The sequence below is a fragment of the Mirounga leonina genome, unplaced genomic scaffold (assembly GCF_011800145.1).
Source record: "Mirounga leonina isolate KUSES-001 unplaced genomic scaffold, KU_Mleo_1.0 Mir_174, whole genome shotgun sequence".
Taxonomy (NCBI): domain Eukaryota; kingdom Metazoa; phylum Chordata; class Mammalia; order Carnivora; family Phocidae; genus Mirounga; species Mirounga leonina.
In genome coordinates, this window is record NW_023270451.1 from 19,054,694 (window position 1) to 19,077,380 (window position 22,687).

Consider the following 22,687-nt stretch of genomic DNA (forward strand, 5'->3'; position numbering starts at 1 on the left):
TCCCTGGGTCCACCCTCTGAGCTGGTAGGCGCAGTCTGACAGCTGGAGGCAGGTCCCTACTCAGTGGCCTGGGATCAAGCACTGAGGTCAGTAGGAAGGCCTCATCACTGGCAGTCCCATCTCCCCATTGCCGGAACATCCCTTGAATCATCAGACCCCCCACCCCAGACATGGAAGTCCCAATGTCAGCCACTCAGAGAGTCCGCTGTCTACCCCTAAGGGTGAATGATCCTTGTGAAAAACCTGCAACACCCCATCTCTCTCCACTGCTCTCTCCACTGAATGTCCTTGATGAGTTCCCTGACCCTGCCTTCTCACATCTCTAGATGGCCTGATGTCCATCCTTCAGGACCAAGAGCCATCTGAAAAAATTCTGTGCCCTTTGTTAACCCCTCCCACCCCCAGCTTCTGACAACCACTGATCACTCCTTCATTTCTGTAATTTTGTCTTTGCCAGAATGTCATATAAATGGAATTACTGAGTGTGTAGCCTTTGGCTTCTTTCATTTAGATAATGCATTTGAGACTCATCTATAAAGTTGAGTGGTGAAAGAACCTTAGCCTAGGGGCACCAGGGTGGCTCAGTCTGTTAAGCATCTATCTTTGGCTTGGGTCATGATCCCAGGGTCCTGGGATAGAACCCCACATTGGGCTCCCTGCTCGGCAGGGAGCCTGCTTCTCCCTCTTCTCCCCGCTTGTTCTCTCTATCTCAAATAAATAAAATCTGATTTTGTTAGGAAGATTATAAATATACACTTTTGGGAGGAAAGAGTCTCTTCTACTACCACAAATCTTGACCTAAAATGCTGGAGGAGGTAAAACAAGCACATCCTTTCCAATGCATGTGCATAACTGAACCAAGAAGACAGTAAGTGAAATCTCTCAGGGACCAAGAATGAAGAAACCAGAGTGATAAGGAAGTGCTAAAGTTGCCACTGCCCTGAAGTGTTGCTAAAAAAGGAACATGGAGCCACTTGGGGGTCAGGACACAATGCTTTGGGCCTAAGAAAGGCACCGCATAGGAATCAAGATTCCTCACATAGTCAAGACACTCAAAGCACTTTACCTCGGTAACGGGCTGGCTGAAAAAAAATCTGCTTCCAGCAAAAAGAGACTGGCAAGGACAACTGTGTTGGCTTCGGCTCTGAATGGGGCTGAAAAAGTCCCCTGAAAATTCTATAATTTTAGGTTTAAATTTACATAACTCACATGGTTGCAGAAGCCAACAGAAAGAACTTAGAGCACCTAGCTGTTAAGAGAACCCCAGGACTCCTGACAGAAGCAAAAGAAAATCCCTATGGGGAAAGATATTCTCAACCCAGGCCAGTCAGAATTCCCACACATTAACATTAGCCAAGCATGAGCTCACAATCCAGAATTGTAAAACATTCGAGAAAAAGTCACTGTGAGTGAGGGTCAGTTGCAAAAGCGACAACAAAATTGGCCTCCTCCCTCACCCAGAATTTTCAGATATTGGAAATTATGAGACATAGAGCATAACTATATTTAAAATGTTGTAAAGAAAGAAAAGATCAAATCTAAAACTTGAACAAGAAACCATCAAATTGGACACACAAACTTGTCAAAGACTTAAAAAGAACTTATGAAAACAAAATGAATGGGGAAAAAAGCACAGTAATGCAGCTGATTAGAGAATTAGTTGAACTGGAAGATAGCTCTGAAGTAATTACTCAGAATGGGGACCACAGGGGGCAACAGATGGAAAAGACGAAAGAACGAGTAAAGACGTGGAAAATTTAATAAGATGGCATTATGTTGTGGTTACAAAATGAGAGAAGAGAGAGAATGGGGATAGGCAGTATTCGAAAAGTAATGGCTGAGATTTTTCCCCAAATTGTTGAAAGACATGAAGCCTCACATTCAGGAAACACTGAATACCAAGTAAGTTAAATGAAAAGAACACCTTGGGGCACCTGGGTGGCTCAGTCAGTAGGCGTCTGCCTTTGGCTCAGGTCATGATCCCAGGGTCCTGGGACCGAGCCCTGCATCGGGCTCTCTGCTCGGCAGAAAGCCTTCTTCTCCCTCTCCCACTCCCCCTGCTTGTGTTCCCTGTCTTGCTGTGTCTCTCTCTGTCAAATAAATAAATTTAAAAAATTAAAAAAAAAGAACACCTTACATTACAATTGTAAAAGGAGAAAGAGAAGAGCTAACAGCGGCAACAACAGAAGCCTGTGAAATAGTATCTTCAGAGTTAAGGGAAAGTGCTTTGAACCTACAATTCTATCCCCAGCCAAACTGTTACCCTGTATGAAAACAAAATGGAGAGAATTTGCCACTATGTTCTTTTGTCATGGAGAGAACTTCTGAAGTTTGTATTTCAGATACAAAAAAAACTAAGGAGAGAAGGAACATCTGAAACATGAGAAGAAAGGTGATGAAATAAATAGTAAACATGGGTAAATCTAAATAATAATAATTACAGCGGCATTTAATATGTGTGTTTTTAAGAAGCACAGAAAATAGGGGCGCCTGGGTGGCTCAGTTGGTTAAGTGTCTGACTCTAGATTTCAGCTCAGGTCATGATCTCAGGGTTGTGAGATCGAGCCCCACGTCGGGCTCTGCTCTGAGCATGGAGCCTGCTTAAGATTCCCTCTCTCCCTCTCCCGCTGCCCCTCCCTCCTCTAAAAATAAATTAATTAAATAAATAAAAAGCACAGAAAATAGGAATAAAATATGAGACAATACTGTCTGAGAGATGGGACTAGTGTCATCAGAAGTGTTCTAATGTTCTTGTATTGTTCAGCGGGAAGGTAAAGCTACAGTTTAAACTTTAAGCAGTTAAAGTGAAATGTTAAAAAGTTAAGGAGCCATCCGCTAGGAGAACTGAGGGTGAAGGTATAAAGTGTGGAAGTTTCTTCTGATATCCTTGACGGTAAAACAAACAAACAAACAAAACCCTAAACAAAACCAACTGACCCCAAAAGAGGACACACCTGGTTGTAGGTTGAGAGGTTCTGTGGTGTTCTTGGTCACATATTTATTACGTTTCTGAAGGGCAGTGGAGACTTTGGTGGGGAACACAGCATGACCCCTATACAGACAGGTGAGCTATAGAAATTCATTACTATTCCACCAAGAAGCTCCATAAGAGGGGTTAACTAAGACACAGGAGGATGGAATTAAAATCAGGAAAGCATTTTACAAGCATTCTGACCTAGATGGGCTAAACCTGGGGGAGCTTCCTTTCTCTTGCCTCATTACTGGAGTAGAGTTGCCTCTCCTTGCTGGGGCGTTCATTTCATTTCCCGTTACTCCCAACGTCTCGCTCAAAGCACTGAGACTTACAAGTGTAGCATATTGAAGTAGACTACAGCTTCTTCACCTCACTTATGTATTCTGTATTCATTTTTCTTTCAATTCTTTCATCATCCTATTGAGTGTTTTTTAACTAAGTATGGCTCAGATGAACTGACCAATTCTTGTGAAGTCATACACAGGACAGTCTATCCAGTGTGACCCCAAATTTTTAGAGGAACTTAAAAAGTGTGGCATTACCACAATAGGAAGAATATGTGAAGGAACTTACCACACTGCTCTTGCAGAGAAAGAAGGCGTCTAGGTTCCAGACTGACCATTTGATGGTGGTGTGCTACCATCCAGCCAGGCTGTTGACCGGTTATATCTTGGAAAGATGAAGTTTCTTTAAGAACCTAGTTGTTCTGTCACTGTCATCATGTTACAGGTCTTGGGAGAGCTCTAATGCTTGTTGTCCTAACATTAATTGAAGGTGGCATGAGATATAAAGATGCAGGAAAGTTTAGAAGATGAAAGTGGAGTAGAGCTTTTTTTTTTTCTTAAGATTTTATTTATTTGACTGCTCCCTCTGCTTGTGCTCTCTCTCTGTGTCAAATAAATAAAGAGACACAGCGAGAGAGGGAACACAAGCAGGGGGAGTGAGAGAGGGAGAAGCAGGCTTCCTGCAGAGCAGGGAGCCTGATGTGGGGCTCGATCCCAGGACCCCGGGATCATGACCTGAGCCGAAGGTAGATGCTTAACGACTGAGCCACCCAGGCGCCCCTGGAGTAGAGCTTTTAAAAGCAAGCAGCTCTTGTCCTAAAATCCAGCTGCACTTCATCTTTACCAGTAGTCATAGAAACTGCTCTTACAGTCAATAAAACTGGGCTGCCTGATGCTATTGTCTCGGAAATGGAGCTTAAGACGGGACCCGGTTTATCATACATATTAGCCAACACATAGGCTTGGCGAATGGGAAGTCTAATGAAGCTTTCATAGGAGTATTGATAAGCAGTTCTATCAGGCCTCAAGCTTGGCAGAATTGCAGCCTCTGTGTTTGGATTATCATCAGGCTGTTTGGAAACTTAGCAAAAGATGCTTGCTGTTCAGCATTTAAAACGTGCTTATCATTTTTATCAATTGACCTTTCCAGGAAGCATTCAGTATTGAGTTATAAGTCTTCTTCAAATCTATTCACATGCCAGAATCTTAGCAATATATAAAAAATATAAAAAGATTGGGTGCCGAAATACCCAGCCACAATACTTGTATGTTTTTAATATCATACAGAATTAAAAATCAGGAACTGTGAAAAACAGTCTAGATCTTCTATGGTTTATCCCTTCAGTCATTTCAAACATTGATAGTAGGACCTGTATGGCTATTTGTCTGCTACTTTATGTTTATACCTCTCGCATTTAAAACAGGTTTGTGTAACCACTGATTTTGTTGGCTTTTGGCCAAGTCTGATAATGATTTTTTAATGTCTTTCTATAAATCTCATTTTGTGCTATTATGAAAACCTCCATTGTGAAAATCACAAACCTCTGGTTGAAAAGTTCATGTAAAATCCACATTGTAACAGAAGCACATACCTTTAACGTCTCCAGACAAAAACATCTTAAAGTTAATTGAATGTTTGCACTTTGGGGTGCAAGTTAAAAGAGAGGGTGGAAAAATGTGGGAGTGAGCCATTAAGTACTTTTAGCAAAATGTCGTGTAGGATGTACTGAATGTGCCTGTTAGTAAATATTTGTTTTTAAGATAGACTTGCTTTGTTCTTGTAGCTCAAATAATTCTTAATCATAAAATTTCTGAAAATTTGTAATTTTTTCCTATTTTTATTGGAAGTTGTTTGCCAGCCATTGTTGATAGAAGCGTGAATTTTTTCCTTCTCTCCCAATCTTTCTTGCAAAAAGAGAAGTTAGTTTCTGCTAATGAATTGAGTAGGTGTCTGATATTTTGTTTTCCTGTTGATCTGTGTAACTTAATATTTGTATACTTGATAATTTGTCATATAATTGATAAGGTGGTACTGTGTATCAGTGTTCAATCTTATATTTATAATTTCTGGAATGTATGATTCTAGTTCTTTGGGAAAAATAATTTGTAAATGTCCGTCAGCTTGTAAAAACTTAGTGTAGGAATTTAAACATTTAAATAAATACTGAAATGGAAAAAAAGAAAGAAAGAAAAAGTTAAGAGTAATCATTAAACAGATGGAAATAGAATTTATAACTTCTAAAACAGAAGATGGAAATGTTCGATTTTAAAATTCAATTTAAAAGAAGGCAGGAAAAGAGAAAAAAAAATGGACAAAATAGAATGCAGTATTAAAATGTTAGCAGTAAATCCAAACATACCAGTAATCACAATATGTAAGTGAACTAAATTTTCTCCTTGGGTAACTATTAAATCCAGCTATATAATATTTGTGAGAGAGACCTTAAAATTATGGATATGAAACATTAAAAGTAAGAGGATGACAAAGGTATGCCAGGCAAGTACCAAGCAAAAGAAGGCTGATGTCATTAAATTAATATGAGGGAAAAAAATGAATTTTAGCCCAAAAGCCTTATTGAAAATAAAGAAGGTTGCTACAGAGAGATTGAAGACTAAATTTATCGGGAAAAGATAAAAGTGCTAAACTGTTACACATTGCATTACCCGGCTTTAGAATATATAAAACAAAAATTAACGAGTTACAAGGGAAGATTCTTAAATAGATCATCACTATTGTATGATGTATTTCAGTCTCATGAGAGACTGAAAACAACCACAATCATCCTAGCATTCTGATAAAATGCACTTATGCTTTGGGATAAAATGCCCATATAAGACATCCTGGAAGTGTCCTATCTCAAACAACTCGGATGAACTCAAAAAGTGGTTCTGGTAATGACACACCCTGCTGTTGAAAATGTGGACAGTTGGAATAAAAGTGGTTCTTGAAATGCAAGTGAAGAAATAGACTTTCTAAATTAAAATTGTGTAATAATGAAAATATTTTTATCTATATCCTGAATATCACAAGCATTTGATTGTTTCATCACCATTAAAGTTTGACATTAGTCATTTGGAGGGAGGAGAAATGAGATTGTCTTATATTGGCTAATTCCTTATATTTAGTTGGAATGTGATCAGCAACTATACAGCGTGTGATTTGTGGCTCCTTGGAGCCGGAGGGACTGCGGACATAGGGTGGTTCATCGCTCTTGTACAGAATCAAGCCGATAACTCAGCTGTAGCCTCAGTCTGGCGCTGGTGTTGTTTCATCAGAGCTGTGTCAAACTGATACCAATGATCGTGTTCACCGTGATTACATATAAACTGTACATTCAATAGAAGTGCAGTTTTTACCATGAAGTCTACCTATCTCGAACTTTGCATTTGGTATTTTAAAAGATGTTAATGAAAAGTTTATAATAATGGGAGTCTTAGGAAGAGGCAGCAATAATTTGGATGGCCCTGGCCCCTCTTAAAGGAAAGAAGGAAAAAAAAAAAAAAACTATAGAGAATTTTGAGAATGCCTCCTTTTCCTATGCACAAATTTGTCTTTGCCTGGCAGAGACATTTAAAACCAATCCACTGATCAGTTTAAAAAAACAAAAAAACAGCCACTACGACAGCCAAATACCGAACCCATCTATGAGACCTTCACATATGAAGACCTAGAGAGGCCTCATAGGTGGGGTCTTCAGAGTAGTGTTTTTCTTTGCTCCTTCCCTGTTTCTTCCTCTATCCAAATTCATTACCTCCTTTCCTCTTCCTCATTCCCAGTCCTCCCCTGTGCCATAACAATTTTAAATCAATGCTGAAGAGCTGCTTGAGTACGGGAAGCGGGTGAATTGTTGGTTATTGAGGAAAATTCATTGGCTGTGTGTTTAGTAGCTTCAAGACTTTGAAAAAATACTCATCAGCAGATACAACTTGCCTTCACACTCTCTAGCTCTCTCTGAGAGTCGGTGTCCTTACTGCGCTTGTTGCAGAAACTCAGGAATCCATGGGTTGCCTTTAGAAATTATCTAAGAGGATAACAAATGCAAACCACTTTAGAGTCAAGTAATTCTAGATGGGTTTAAATGCTAAAAAATTGCTTTAATTTAGCAATTAAACCTGCTAATTGAGCAGTCCACGCCTTTCTCCGACTCCCGACTCCCGCTTAGCTTGCACTGCTATTAGATGGAGACAGAGTTCCCTTGTCAGACTAAATAAATATGAGCGTTGTGTGGGAAGTGCCTAGGAAGGTGCCTTACACGTGTTTGATGACCCATAAATGGCAGCCATTATCAGGAATACTTCTATTATCATGTTTGTGTTAGTTATCTGGGTTTAATTGTGCTGAGCAATGAAATAGAGATTCTACAGGAAGTAAGGCTGGGCTGGACTGTGTGGTCTGGTATGCATTTGAAAGTTGTACCCCATGGGAGATTTGACCTCTCTGCTTTTTTGGTAATCTTGAGACACATATTTTCTATCTATTGTTTCAATGGTCATCTTGAATTAATTCAGCCCCATATGGGTTATACACATTCCCTTTGTTAACCTGCATGTTAATAGCATGATTGCTGATATTTGACGGTGTACTTATGCCAATAATTTTATATTCAATGTAAGAAAATGTAAATTCTTAGAGGAAAAGTAACTTCAGTAACTAGAGAACGTAATAGTAGTTTTATTTTAATTCTCCTAGTTATTTTGTATTAATTTTCTTATAAATGTATCCAGATGTGTATGCAATAGGTAGATTCTATGAACAAATTCTGGTAACTATTTGATCATTTATCTCCTGAAATTTTCGCTACCTCGGGACCTTGTTCTATCCTGAAAGTATCAACCTTTTGCTTATAGTAGAAATATTTTCAGTCAATGAGATGAGGATATCAAGAGTATAAAAGCTAGTTTAGATTAACAGATGCCCCAAGAACCAAAGTGAATTCTGCTTCTGTTTATTTTCAGCAGGTAATTTAACTCGGTTTTGGCCAAGAATAAATAGGTCCAGAAAAATTAGGTGAGCTTTATGTCTTATTCAGTGGATTTTCTTGTTTGGTCTGATTTCTCTTTTTTGCTTGTGTTTTCAGGCTCAGCTATGTGAATTATGCAGAGGATCTGGCCTCCAAGCTCCTACAATGTTCCCCAAAGAACAGACTATCAGCACAGGCTGCCTTGAGCCATGAGTATTTTAGTGACCTGCCCCCACGGCTATGGGAACTGACCGATAGTGAGTATGACAGATCTGAGACATCCAATCAAAGCAGCCATATCATTTTAGCGTCTGTGTGTAACGTACTTGTAGGAGGAGTCATATGTTTTTATATGTGCATATGTAAGATTGTGTATGATTGCATATGCATTACATGTACACATATATATGTGCGTGTATCTGTAGATGGGGGTGGGGGGAGACCCAGTGAGAGAGAGAGAGAATGAGGAAAAGGGAGTCATGTGTGTATATATTTAGTGGAATCCTGCCATCCAGTTGCTAGCTTACCAGGCAGAAAAAGAAAATGGATTCCTTTTTTGCTATCTCTGCTCTGCAGTCTGCAACTGCATGTCTTTGTATTTGATTATGTTTGTGTCCAGAAGAATGATCTGAGCAGTCATAAAGGAAAAGGAAAATATGATTTACATATTTAGTGCTTTATGCATGCAGTACTTTTTAACTGGCTGCAGTACACAGAGAAGAAATGATTCATTTTTGTTTGATTCTCAGAGACCATCTTGGTTGTAACAATAATGTTAAAAAGGGCTGCTATGCAGTGAACTGACAAGCAGAGTTGGCAATTGGCTAATGCACTGAATTGACATGTAAGAACCGAAGACTTGTAATTCATTTCAACTACAAATGCTCTTGGTATTCATACAGACAGCGCTTCTCTGGATCTTTTAAAACAAAACACATTCCTGGGTGGGTTTTTGTTTTGTTTTTACAAAAGCGTTCATATTTACACAGCCTTTTTCAATTATATTTTAAATATTTGGGAGATTTATGGCTGGGAGGATCTCATCTTTCTTCCAAAGTGTGAAACAGAATTCTTGTGAAATTTTGCAAGACACTTGCAGTAAGAACATTTTGGTTCAATGGTGATGCGTTCTTTCCAAATGCCAATTTGAAATATTCCTTCTCATACTCTTTTCTAACTACCTTAAAAATTAATATACTGCCTACATGCATAGGTATTTATAATATATTTATTAATCCTTGGGTACACATTTACCGTAGACATACAGAAAGTTATTTCTTTAATCTCTTGGACTTTAGGCTTTCCCCCCATTGTAGTATTAGATTCTCCTTGACAACAGGACCCCTTTATTTTGTAGCTGAGTCCCAAGTAACAACTCCTCTTGCATATTTCTACCCTAAATCTTTTTTGATATCCTACATTTAATTTGAATTTTTTTTATTCTAAACTGTCTATAGATATATTAAACCACTACTCACTACTCCCCCTTATGCTTAGTAAATCTTTAACATTTTACATATTCCTAACCAATATTTATTCTATATTCTGCCCTCCTTTCTTTCTAAAAGTCTACCCATTGACCATTATGACAGCTCTTCCCATTTTTTTTTTTAATTAAAGATGAAATTTCTATGGAAAAATAATGAATTAGTGGCACATCTTTCTATACTGGAAAAAAAAAAGATACAAATGGGCTCATTAGTTTATGGCTCATCAAATTCAAACGTATGGTTTGTTTTCCCATTTAGTATAACTTGTAACTTGATATCACTCCTCCTTGGTGACATCTCAATCCCATCTGACTCGATGATTGAGTTTAAGCCAGGATTTTGATGGTCTACGAATTCTGAATTCTGTGGTAGTACTTTTCTGTTAATATGGACTTATTACCCACTTGCCACTTAGTTTATCAGCCAGTGGTTAAATCCAGTTTCTATCAGGAAGTAAATGCCTACACATTATCACTCGGCAGCAGGCTGCCGCCGGAGACAGCCTTGTCCCCGTCATTAACAAGCACAATGTATGCAGAACACCAGAGGGGAATTAAAACCACAAAAAATACCTCAGGGTGGTATTTTTAATATGAGAATTTAATTTGTAATTTCACAGATTAAGAATTTTGGCTGCATTAATCCCTTTATCAGCTCACAGCAGGCTATTTGCAGAAGCATAACCATAAGGCGATATTCATTGGCAGAAACACGTCTTTGCATTAACGTTAAACATCAGGAGCAGTGAAACCTTTTGAAGGGGGGAGAATAAAGATGAAAAATCATTATATTTTTAAAGCAAGATTCTGCTAAATGCCTCCGGTAACAATTTTGAGTTACAGAAATGCTATTTCTGTGTCTAACGGATAATCATTATGAGGCATAAATCCAGTCCCAAGAAAGGACAATCCCGGTATCAAATACTGTAGTCATTTCCATTTAGAACAACGTGGTAGTCCTTGTAAACATGTTTACAAAACAAAATTCCTAGACTTCGGATACTTTGAGAACTAGTTCTTTTAGGTGAAATGACTTCTTCCGGGGACTCTGTTATCTAGGTTAATATTCTGCAGACTATATTTAGAAATTATTCAAATTATATTTCCCATTAGTATGGAGTCTGATAAAAGTTCACCACCTGGCAAATGGCAGCAGCGAGGGTGATATCCTCATGTGCTTCCTTTAACAAGAAGATTTGGAAGGAGGTCCACCTGAGAAGAAGTGTTGCAGAACCAATAAATGGATTGTCTTAAAAATGAATGAATGAATGAATAAAATGGATTGTCTTAAGCAACGAAGTATTGGTTTAGATTCATCAAATCCAGGAACCTCACTGTATTAGTCTGCTCAGGCTGCTATAACAAAATATACCTTAGCCTGTGGGGGCTTAAACAACTAGCATTTCTTTCTCTTAGTTCTGGAGGCTAGGATGTCCAAGATGGAGGTACTGGCAGATTTTGTTCCTGGTGAAGCCTCTCCCTGGCTTGCAGAAAGCCACCTAGCTATATCCTCACACAGGCAGAGAGAACAGTCTCTCCCTCTCTCTTCCTCTTTATAAAGCCCCTAATCTTATCATGTGCCCCCCCCCAACCTCCTCCAACCCGAATTACTACCCAAAGACTCCGTCTCCACATACCATCACATTGGGGCTTAAGGTTTCAACATATGAATTTGGGAGGAACGCAATTCAGTCCATAGTGCTTACATTCTTAAAGATAGTTTATAGAGTTTTAAAAAGAATATCCACAAAAGGAAAACACGTATGCAAGCAGAAAGCAAAACCAGGTTAAAAGGAGAAAATTGGAACAAAAATAAATTAAAAGTGGGCTTGAGCCTTCTTGGCCTACTTTAATATATCCGACTCTGTGAGAAGAAGGGTATCAGGTGTCGTTGCAATCCCGGTTACACAAAGCAGTGCGGTTGTTCCGTGGATCCGTATAAAAATGAAGTTGTATGCTTATGTCAGACTCTTCTTTGCTTTGGAAGAACATTTAACAATATAATATCTTTCTTTAATATACTGCCCCTTAAAATCTCACTAGTTTACACAATACTAAAATTTAGAAGTGATGTGTTAGTGTACCACCAAAGGGGGAATTACACATTCATCAAGCAAGAATAGTGATACCTGGGGATCTGGTAGTTAAAGCTGGCTAATTCTGGTGGCAGCCTGTCATTCTCCCTCTGTCCTGAAACCCCAACAGCCTTGCCCCACTTCTTCACAGAAATTTAATTGCAGGGAAGTAAATGGAGGGCTGATTTAGAAGAAATTCATTACTTTTCCGAAATACACCACAGGGCATTCTCCTGTGTATACTATCAAGTTACATAAATTATTGAAGCTGAACTACCCTTGTCAAAGTAAATGAACAAAATACACTTCATAGCACAGAGTCCTTGATTTTATTACATTCATTTGCTAATTCACAAAACTCAGATCTGCAGTAAAAGAAGGGCAACAAATTGGTACAGTGTGTGGAGCACCGGACTGGGAATCAGACCACCTGGATTCTAGCTTCAGCCCCACTGGGAGCTAGCCGGGCAACTTTGGGCAAGTGCCTTGGTCTCAGTGGGTTCCTGATTTCTCAGTTAGAGACACAGTGATCCCTAAGGACCTTTCCAGCTCTGATGTTTGTGAGTTTTCCTACTCTTTCCTATATACATCCTGTATATTATCCTAAAACATTATAGCTATTAATGTAGCCTCACACCGTCTTCTTAAAAATAAAACAAACACAGCCAGTTCACATGTATTTACTGCTTTCAGCTAGTTCCTAGACTTCCATTCTCTCGTGAGTCCTTTTGAACAAGGCTTTCATGCACAAGGCTCTGGAACTGTTGTTCTCAAAGTCTCTGTCCATTGGTCTTTCCCCAGCCTTCATCTAGATCCATCAACAGAATTCAACACAACTGTCCACTATCACTTCCTAGTAATGCTTCCTTCCCTTGGATTCCAGGATGGGACACTCCCACGGCTGTCCTATTGCTACCCTAAACTCTCCTCTTCAGACTTCTTTGTGGATTTCTCCTCATCTACCAGCCCTCTCACTTTTAGAGTGCTCTAGCACATAATCCTCAGGCCTTTCTATCTACATACGCTCCCCAGAGCCTCCGTGATCTCATTCAGTCTCATGATTTTAGGTAGCATTTATACATTGACAGCTTCCAGATTTCTGTCTCCAGTCCCACCTTCCCTGACTCCAGACTTGCATTCAACTGGCTATTTGGCATCTCCATTTGGCCCTCTAGTAGGCATCTTGAACTTAATATCACCAAAACCGAACTGATCTTTCCCCACAGGCTTGCTCCATCTGTCCTCTCCCCCATGTCAATAAATGGCAACATCGTTCTTCCCACTGATGGAAGCTGTCCTCTATGCCTCTTCTTTTGTCACACTCAATCCCAGTTCTTCCACAGACCCTGTTGGCGCTCCCTTCCAAATAGATCGAGGACACACCACTCCTCACTTCTTCACTGCCATCGCTCTGCCCCACGGTGCTCCCTGTCTTCTCTCACCTGCGTTTTACAGTAGTCTTCCGTTTTGCCTGCTTCTCATCTTGCTCCTTGGTGTCAGCCCTTGCTGTTTCCTCTTCCTGTCGTTTGTGCTTGCTAGATTTGTGCTTGGCTTGCTCTCTCACCTCCTTGGGTCTCTGCTCAGATGTCCCTTATCCAGAAAGCTCTAGGGGCGCCTGGCTGGCTCAGTCAGTTAAGCGTCTGACTCTTGATATCAGCTCCCGTCTTGATCTCAGCGTTGTTGAGTTCAAGCCCCGCCCTGGGCTCCATGTTGGGTGTGGCGCCTACTTAAAAAAAAAAAAGAAGAAGAAGAAAAGAAAGCCTTCACTGACCTCCTTCCACCGCAGCATTTCCAGTTTCTCTTCCCTGCTTTATTTTTCTTCATAAGACTTACTGCTAGTTCATATATTTGTTTGATTGTTTATCGTCTGTCTCCCCCGAATGAAATCCACAAGAACAGGGATTTCTTTTCGTTCCGGTTTATATGCTACAGGATTCCAAAATACCTAGAACAGTGTAGGCTCCATAAATATTTCTCCGGTGAACAAATGAAAGAATGGCGTGAAGGAAGTGTAAGATATGTTGTTTCCAACCCAAGTTCGTTGTTCTAGATCAGAGAAATATGAGCACGAATATCAACCACCCTGTGGTTCTGAAGGGAAGGCAGACCGTGCTGTCAGATGTGTGTACAAATCTGTGTCAATGTGTGGCTGTTACCACTTGACATTTCAGAGACCAACACATACCATGATGTTTTACGGGCTGGATATCTGGAATTGCATCTCAGTCTCCATGTTTTACAAGGAAAGATTATAAATAATCTATAAATATATAAATGGAAACTCTTTATTCTGTCCACAGTGTCTTCTATTTTTACCGTCCCAAATGTAAGATTGCAGCCAGAAGCTGGAGAAAGCATGCGGGCCTTTGGGAAAAACAATAGTTATGGCAAAAGTCTATCAAATAGCAAGCACTGATGAGCACAGCATTCTCAAGAAAGCACAGGTAAGGTGACCTACTTTGCCTGAAAAGTAATAATGAATAGACATTGAACAGATCTTTTCAATGAAATATTTCAGATTCCTTTTTTTCCCCTATGAGTCTTATGAATCTCTTGCGCTCATAATGGCATTCATCACAGATTCTCCTGAGGAGAATACAGTTAGTCATATTTTCAGGTACCTACTGGATCCTAGCCAAAATTGTATTTTATTTATGCAGTCGTAAACCATTTCAGTTACAAGCAGATCATTTTAACTGCGCATATATTCTTCGTTGACGTTAGAAAAAGGTTAACCTTGGGCCGTAGCTAAGTCACAGATTTGCTTTATTGGGCCCATGCCATTTTTCAGATTAGCTGCTCTCATTTTAAAATGGAGAGATTTTACACAAAGTCTGGATTCTTGGCTTTTTTTTTTTAAATCAGCAACTCTGGCTGCACTCGCACGTCCCTGCCAGAATCTCGTGTGTGTAACTGAATGGTGGCTGCTTCCCTTGGAGAGAACACGCGCGCCCGCGTTTAGCTCCGCTGCCGTGTGGGCCACTCAGCCCACTTCTGATTCTTCCCTGGGCCCTGGGACAGACCTTATCATGATGAGGCTTTTCTTTTTTCCCTGTGCTATTCCTTGACCTCTGCTATTCTGCAGATAGGAGGCGTCATCTAAACAAGGCAATCTCTTGCATGTCGCCTATTCTAGTCACAGATGCTTCACAGAAACAAGCAGAAGACAGCTGCTTCTGAAAAGGCTGTGTCTTTATTGCCAGATGGAAACGTCTGGGTTTTTGGGGAATTTTCTGCCTATATATATCTTTCTGGGGGGTTTTTTTTGTGTGTTTTTTTTTTTTTTAAGATTTTATAATGTAACATAACTCTGAAGCAAATGGAGAACACACTTTTTTGTGGGGAAGGCTTTTTATTTGCTAGCCCATATGTGTTCCTTGCTCACGTGGATATTCAGTAATTAAATGTTCCAGGGAATCGAAGGATATAGACACCATTGCAAGAGCCCCTCTTCCTTCTTCTCCTTCTTAATACAAGATATGTTAATAGGCTGAATTGCCAGCATGGTGAAAAGAACAAATGAAACTGTCCACCTTGTCTTGGGGGTGATTTGCCAAAACCTTGAGTTATGTGGAGGACTTTGCTGTTGCCTACATCAACGTGGGGGCCACTTTTGGCCTCTCAGGAATATGGTGGTGATGGATGAATGATGGAAGTGAAAGCTCCCCAGGTAAAACATAGTGTGTAAATGCCAGTCAGAAAATGTTACTAATAGACTCGCTGCTCCATATGTAAACAGTAAGATTCTTCATTCTTCAGGTTATTTCCCCCCATTGGATACAAAGTTACCTAGAAGCACAAGTTCACTCCCTCCCTGGTGTTTGTACTCCCATTCTGAATTTCAGTTGGTCACACAAAGAGTGGGCTGAGTTACCTCCTGGTTCTGAGAACAGGTTTAATTCATGAGGTTTGTAGAATATGCTTTTTAAAGTGTTTAACCTGCTTTACCATAATGAGGGCCCCTGGCTTCAGAAATCCCGAAGCCAATTCAGTTAAAACAAAAGATGGACTGTATTTGTGCTGCCTCATGCGCCCAGCACATAAGCAAGCTTGAATTTCAGTCACAGGGCTGTGTGTCTTTTCTTCTCAGCTCTTTTAAGATCTCTGACCCGAGCCTACCTAGCCAGTCAAAGCTGCTAGAAGGTGCTTCAGGTCAGCTTCTCCTTGCAAAATCAAATGAAGCTGATTGGACAGAAACACTGCCCGTAAGGTCTCAGAAATTGCTAATTAAAAAAAGGTTTATAAAAAGAGGTGCTCAGAACTTTAGTCATCCATATTTGAAAGCTTTTACAAAAAAATGTGTTTTCTTTGCAGTATATTTTTTGAGCTAGATTTAAGGTTATACAAACTCCTTCCTCTAGAACTATTTGATAATAATATAAATATGTTCTCTATGAGTTTTCTCCTTTCCACATCAACTTTTGAGGCTTTAATATTATAGTTTATGTTGCTTTCTTCCAAATCCAAATACCTCAGCTTGAGTCAACATTATAGTGAGGAAACATCTAAGTTTTTCTTTTCTCGGAAAAGCTACAGGGAAGCTGGATTCTAAGAGTTTTCTGTCAGCCAGCAGAAAAAGAAACCATTTTAATTTTTCACCTTTGTGGGTTTTTAATTTCACTCAAATGAGGCCATCTTAGAAATCAAATCGTACAGCCTATATATTGGCCTAATACATCTGTGCAGTGGAACTTCTTCTGACCAATAGCTGAATATTAATGTCTATATTGTAGATATGACCAGCAAAAAGTCTACATAAATAAGAGTATTTGTATGGAAAAACATGTAATTCCCTAGATTTTGATTTTGTTGTTGATGAATTAATTGTTTAGAGCAAGCTGTGGCATGTTTAATTTTTCTCAAACTTCCCAGTTCTTTGTAAAACCTAGAGAAATTGGAAAGAAGAGGGGTGGGAAAGAGGTTGAGGGCCCAATGAGGCTAACACTGTAATCTAGCATTTCAGCCGTCTCTCTTTGGGGAGTTGCGCAGAATCAGGATGAAAAATGCATTTGAATCACTTCTGTTTTTGAAATGATGGAGAACTGTTCTAACTTTCCTCCTATACCTCAGTGCCAAATTGTTTCTAAACTTGCATACTAAGGTCACTTCAATTATTTAGTTAATAATACTGGATTTGCAAAAAGTGGCCTTAGTGGAAAAGCTAATGAGAAGCATTTTTCTTTGCAGCAGAAAGCAATTTTGGTTCAGAGTCTTATAACCAAATTAAATGAGAAGAAAACTGCCTCCACCTAAGTTAAAAATGGGGTAGGTGCCACTGGATGATCAAAATACTGTGCTTCCTACATGTTGTTACCCTCTAAAGATGTTAGTAGACTAATGCTTTCATAGATTGTCCCCACTCTTTTTATCAGCATTGAAGGGTAAGACCATCCTAAAGTCTGAGAGAGCCTGAAAATGTACATTGAAATTTTTCCCGAAGACCAGAAGCTATTAAATACCACACCCATTTGTATCACTTACATTTCCATATAGCAATTCCAAACACGCCTCTATGCTGAGCTTAATTTTCCAGTCATTCTGAATTGAGACAGAAACTGCATGATCACTCTGTCTACTCCTTTTGCTGAATACGGGGGTAAGAAAGACCCTCTGGCATCATTATCTGAATGTTCAGTAAAGCAGGTGTTCTCACGCCCTGGTGAGTTTTCTAAAACTGCAGGTTCCCGGGGTCCATGAATCTGCACTTTGAAGGACCCCAAAGGATGTTAATGCAGGTAGCCCTCGAACCACATATGATGAAATCTTCAGTAAATATTCGAGAACTGTATATTTATGAAGTAAAATAATCAACTTATTTGGGTCAGGACTGGATAAAGACAGACTAGGAAAATCCATCCCTTTCCTTCCCTTCCATATTCTTTTAAGGAAGAGTAGCACAGAGTTATGTTCTCCAACAGGGTAACCCACTAGCCACGTGTGGCTCTTTCCATTTAATTTTTAATTAATTAAAATTAAATTAGAATTTTGTTTTCTCAGTAGCAGAACCCCATGTCAAGTGCTCATTAGCTACACATGACTCATGGCCACATACTAGGGACAGGGCAGATGCAGAACCTTTCCAGCGTCACAGAACACTCTACTGGATGGCACTGGTGAAGCGCATTGCCCCTGCCTGCCTTTTTTAAAAAAGAATCGGGAAAATGAAAACTGCATTCAATCAGCAAAACTATGTTTCAATTCTGGATTATAGCCGTCTAAGAGAAGCTTGAATTGTGTGAGGAAGGGACACCTTCCATTGAGAAGACAGGTGGCCGGGTGCGAGGGACAGAGACAGATCGTTGAGAATGACAGGAAGAGCTGTGCGGTGGGGCCGGGGAGACCACGAGGGAGTGGACTCGGTCAGGTTTCTTCAGTTAACAGTGGTCTTTGTGGAGGTTGCTTTGGGAAATTAGGCAGAACAAGGCTGACGGTCCACGCAGCTGCATAGACAGGCCTCACGAAGACTGGGTGTCCATCAGAATCCAGCGGGAGGCTTACTTTGCCTACCACCTTAGCCACCAGCTCAGCTCTGGTAACCGCTCCTGCCGACGCAGCTGGCTTTTGCTGTCCTTGGTGCATGACATGATGGCGGCTTGCTTTCTCTGGCTGTGCCTCTGCTACCATTTCCCTCTCCTCTTCATCTCATGGCTTCCACCGGCTTGTTTCTGCTTATTCATGAATCCTGCTTATTGTCATTTCCCTTCGTCCCTCCATTTCCAGGACAGCCTCTCAGTGAGCTCTTTTACTCGGATTCAAACCTTCTGCAGGAGCAGCGCTGACTGGTGTAGGCATCCTCGTGAAGCAGAAAGCAAAGCTTTGAGCTAGGCTGTTGTGTCAGTCTGACTGGATTGCCCTGGGCCCAGCACCAAGCCCTGATCCAGTCAGCTGAGCTGTGAACGGGGCCAGTCTTCTCTTAAGGAACGCCTCAGGAGAGAGTTCTGGGTTTAGCAGCCCCTGAAGCTTCTACAAAGCCCGGAGTATAGCCAGAAGGCACCTTGCCTGGCCTGTACACTATGAAGGAAAACAAAAACAAGTACAGAGGGAAATTCCAATTTTAATGGCATGACAGCACCCTCATTGTGTGATTTTTTTTTTTTTTTGACGAAAGGTCTTTTTAAGCCATGTTGCATTTTCTCAACTGTAGACACAAAAGGAGATAATACTCATTAATACTAACCACAGTGTAAGAAATGCAAGTATTAGTTGTAGCTTTCTTTTAGCAGCAGGAAGTTTTCTGGGTTTTTTCCGGCAAGAACTTACTTTCTGCATGATCCTACAGATTTTTTTTTCCCTATCAAACGACTGCAGTTTTATTATCTCTGTTGTCTCATGCAGGTGACAATAGTTGTGGAAATAACAAGCAGAGGAGGAAACAAACCTTAGTGTTCCTCACAGATTTTAACTGAAAGAATCCCTGGTTTTTGTCATTACCCCTCCATTGCTGCAGATGAAAAAATACATCTTATTCGGGAAATTGACGGTGCTGTGAACCACAAATGCACAATGCATGTTATGAACACCCAACTGAGAAGAGGCTGGAATGTGGGCAGTTTAGTTTTCCCCACCCTACCTCCACCCCCCCCAACCCCCCCCACCCCGTTTCCTTAGCTTCCCTCCACCCTAGAGAGTCTATTATCTCCTCTAAACTCTGATGCAAAATAGTGGGCTAAGGATGCTTGTCCCTTCTCTTCTCTCCCTCCCTTCTCTGTCCCTCCCCTCTCCCTCTCCTTGGGTCACCTCTTATCTGTACCCTGCGTCACCACCACCAACCCTGTGAACGGATTAGCAAAGGACTAGGAGGCCTTTACTATCTAAGTCTGCTTAATTATGTCCTGGGCTTGTCACAGAGCAGAATGAAAATAAAGTTAAATATATCATGCTTCATCCAGGGTGCATTTTTTTTTAAGTATTTTTTTAGAATGATATAATTTCAGGCTTCTAGAAAAGTTGCAAGAATAGTGCAAAGAAGTCCTGATATCCTTTTCCTACTTTCCCCCAGTGTTTGCATTTTACTGCATTTGCTTTATCTTACTCATTTTCTCTCCATCCCTCCCTCTCACTCTCTTTCTCATACACACACACACACACACACACACACGTGTATATACACATTGTTTTTCTAAATCATTGTTTTTACTTACATGATGCTCCATTACCTTTAACTATTTCAGGGTGCTTTTCTTAAAATTAGCAGAATTCAGAGTGATATTTTTTTAAAAGATTTTATTTATTTATTTGACAGAGAGAGACACAGCAAGAGGGGGGGTCACAAGCAGGGGGAGTGGGAGAGGGAGAAGCAGGCTTCCCGCCGAGCAGGGAGCCCGATGCGGGGCTCGATCCCAGGACGCCGGGATCATGACCTGAGCTGAAGGCGGACGCTTAACCGCTGAGCCACGCAGGCGCCCCCAGAGTCATATTTTTAAATTAAAAAAAATAATAATAGTTTTTTTGCCCTTGCTTTTCTTTTTCCTTTCTCTGAAAGTTTTTGAAGGCAAAGTGGCTAAAAGAGAAGAAACTGATGTGATGCTGCACAAATTGGTTCATCAGTCCATGGATGCTCAAAAAATAGCTGTATTTTTGTGATTCGATTTTCCAGGTCAGATGAGCTTTCAAATTGTGGCGTGAGGGTGGGGGAAGGCACTGCAACGTGCACCTTCTGTCTTTTTAAAACCCAAATTAATTTCTTAGGGACTATTTAGCCGGCAGCATAATATGAATGAAGCTTTCTTATAAGTAAGGGGCACAAGGTGTGATGTGGCTAGTAAGCAAGATAACTGTTAGAATGCTTGGCCAAACTCTTACGAAGTTAGCAGTCACATATAACAAGTAGTTATAATCAGTTCAGGTGCTCTATTTTTCCCTTTCATTTAATGTTGATTCTTATGAATTTGGGATACAGAGGGAATCGTCTATGCCCTAAGTGCACTGTATTGTATTATTAATACCAGGATAGCAGCTGAGTCCCACTAGACAGTCTTTGTGGTTTGCAGATGCTCTAAGAAGTGTCTGAGCATAAAAGGAGGCTGTTTGAGTTGAAGTGGGTTGATGGTCTGGGATGACATTTGAATGCATGGAGGACAATGTCTAAATGACAATGTCGAGAAAGGAAGGCAAAAAGAAGCTTGAAACTATTCCCATTGTCCCATGGATGCTCATCACTCCTCCTGAGATATTCCTCACATGGAAGCTTTGTCTGGGTAGAAACAGGGAATGGGATCAGGGAGGGATAGACCCTGGGACCCTGGGACAAAAGCCAGGGATTCAGGTCCTTAGGCACATTAAAATTCCAGAGAGCAAATGTAATGAAAACTACAGCCCAAATGTATTTCAAGTCTAACAAAGTTAAACATTTTAGCTAAATTATTACAAGTATATTTAACAAAATGTTTGCAATACTCTGAGATGCTTCTATGAATAAAGCTTTTAAGAACATCAAATTGGTTGTGCAAATGAATAATTTACTGAGTCTCTTTTGGAATTTAGGATAGCTGTTTCCTTTACCAATGCACACACACACACACACACACAATACACTCACACAGCCAAGTAGAATAATTTTTAACAGTCCTAGAGTTGTTAGGATAACATCATAGATTAGTCCAAGGATTATTTTTCCACCCAAGGAAATAATGTACAAGGTCTAGAACAAAATACCAAAGTTGTAGAAATTGATGGAAATTTATCTCAGAATAGATATCACCATGTATGCCAAGCATGGAATCAAATACTGCACTGTTAACTTCCATATTGGGTGAATTTTTTTTCCCTTTAAATTATCCCCATTCTTTTAATGTAGTTTGCATTATGTATAGTGTCCCTGGATTTTTAATTGCTCCAGATTATCATTTTCAATGCAATTAGTAAAATGCCCTCAATTACATATAATAATTACTGTAAATGGGGCTATTGGCCTAATTACTATAAATGGGGAAAGATGTGTGATTATCATGTGCAATTAAATCATATACAGTATTTATTTTACATTATTACATACAATAGTGTAATGATAACACATAATTATATTGTATCATTTCCTTGGTCAACAAATCTACTTCATACTGAGATACCTAGAGTAGTGATCCCGTGTACTGGATCTTTCTTCCTAAAGTAATTGGGTATTCCTTCTGCTGGGAACCCACTAAATAAACTGATTGTGCACAGCAAGAAAAAAACTGGAAGGAAAAAATTATTTTATCTCCATTAATTAGGAATGCCCAGATTATCCTATGTTGTCAGTGTTAAATCCTCCCTGAGCACAAAGCCAGCCTCCACCATACCTGTTTGTTTTTATGTAAATGGGTAAAAATCAACACCCCTAAATGGTGGCAACATTTAAGATATGCCTGGGGGAAAAAAAAAAAGACGTCCTTTCTTCATTGTGGCAAACATGATAATCATCCCTAGTTTACAAATAAATGCACACTTAACAAGCTTATAGCACATAATTAATTCTGCAAAGGATGCTGTTTGGCAGAGTGGGATTATGAGAATTGCATATTGATAGTGGCAGGAGAAATAAATCTATTTTCTCTGCGAAGGTAGGGTGTTCTTGTGTTCTCTAGAAACTGGCACATCTCAGAGGCGTTGCTCTCAAAACGATCTCAGGATGGAAAGAAATCAGTAATTACAGAGCCAGGCATTCGGTTGTGTCCTAATTTTCCCACCAGTTTTTCAGTGTTTCAGCTGCCTCAGAGACTTAAAGTATTCTCATTAGGTAGCTGCAGAGGCAACCGCTTGCCTACTCCCTCATTCTCTCGTTCGCATTTCCTTTTTTTTTTTCCATTCCTGCCTTGGGAGTGACTGTGAAGATCATTTGCTGGAATGATTGGCAGGTTAGAGGATTCGATCAGATGAGTTCCTCTTAGTGCAGGTCAAAAAGGCTAGTTAGCAGGAGCTGTCGAAAA

The 22,687-nt window shown here is 40.0% G+C and overlaps 1 protein-coding gene across 4 annotated transcripts in view; it reads left to right on the forward strand.

Annotated features, from left to right (window-relative positions):
• Positions 1–22,687, forward strand: part of CDK14 (cyclin dependent kinase 14) — a 548,800-nt gene that overhangs the window by 453,308 nt on the left and 72,805 nt on the right. For 2 of the 4 annotated variants that reach the window (XM_035020522.1, XM_035020524.1), the window contains exons 13-14: positions 8,337–8,476; positions 14,084–14,227. In XM_035020522.1, coding sequence (XP_034876413.1) covers positions 8,337–8,476; positions 14,084–14,199 — 256 coding nt within the window. In that variant the 3' untranslated portion in view covers positions 14,200–14,227. Of the gene's footprint in view, positions 1–8,336; positions 8,477–14,083; positions 15,051–19,118; positions 19,359–22,687 lie in introns of those variants that run through there. The other 2 variants (XM_035020523.1, XM_035020525.1) reach the window with 2 other exon arrangements.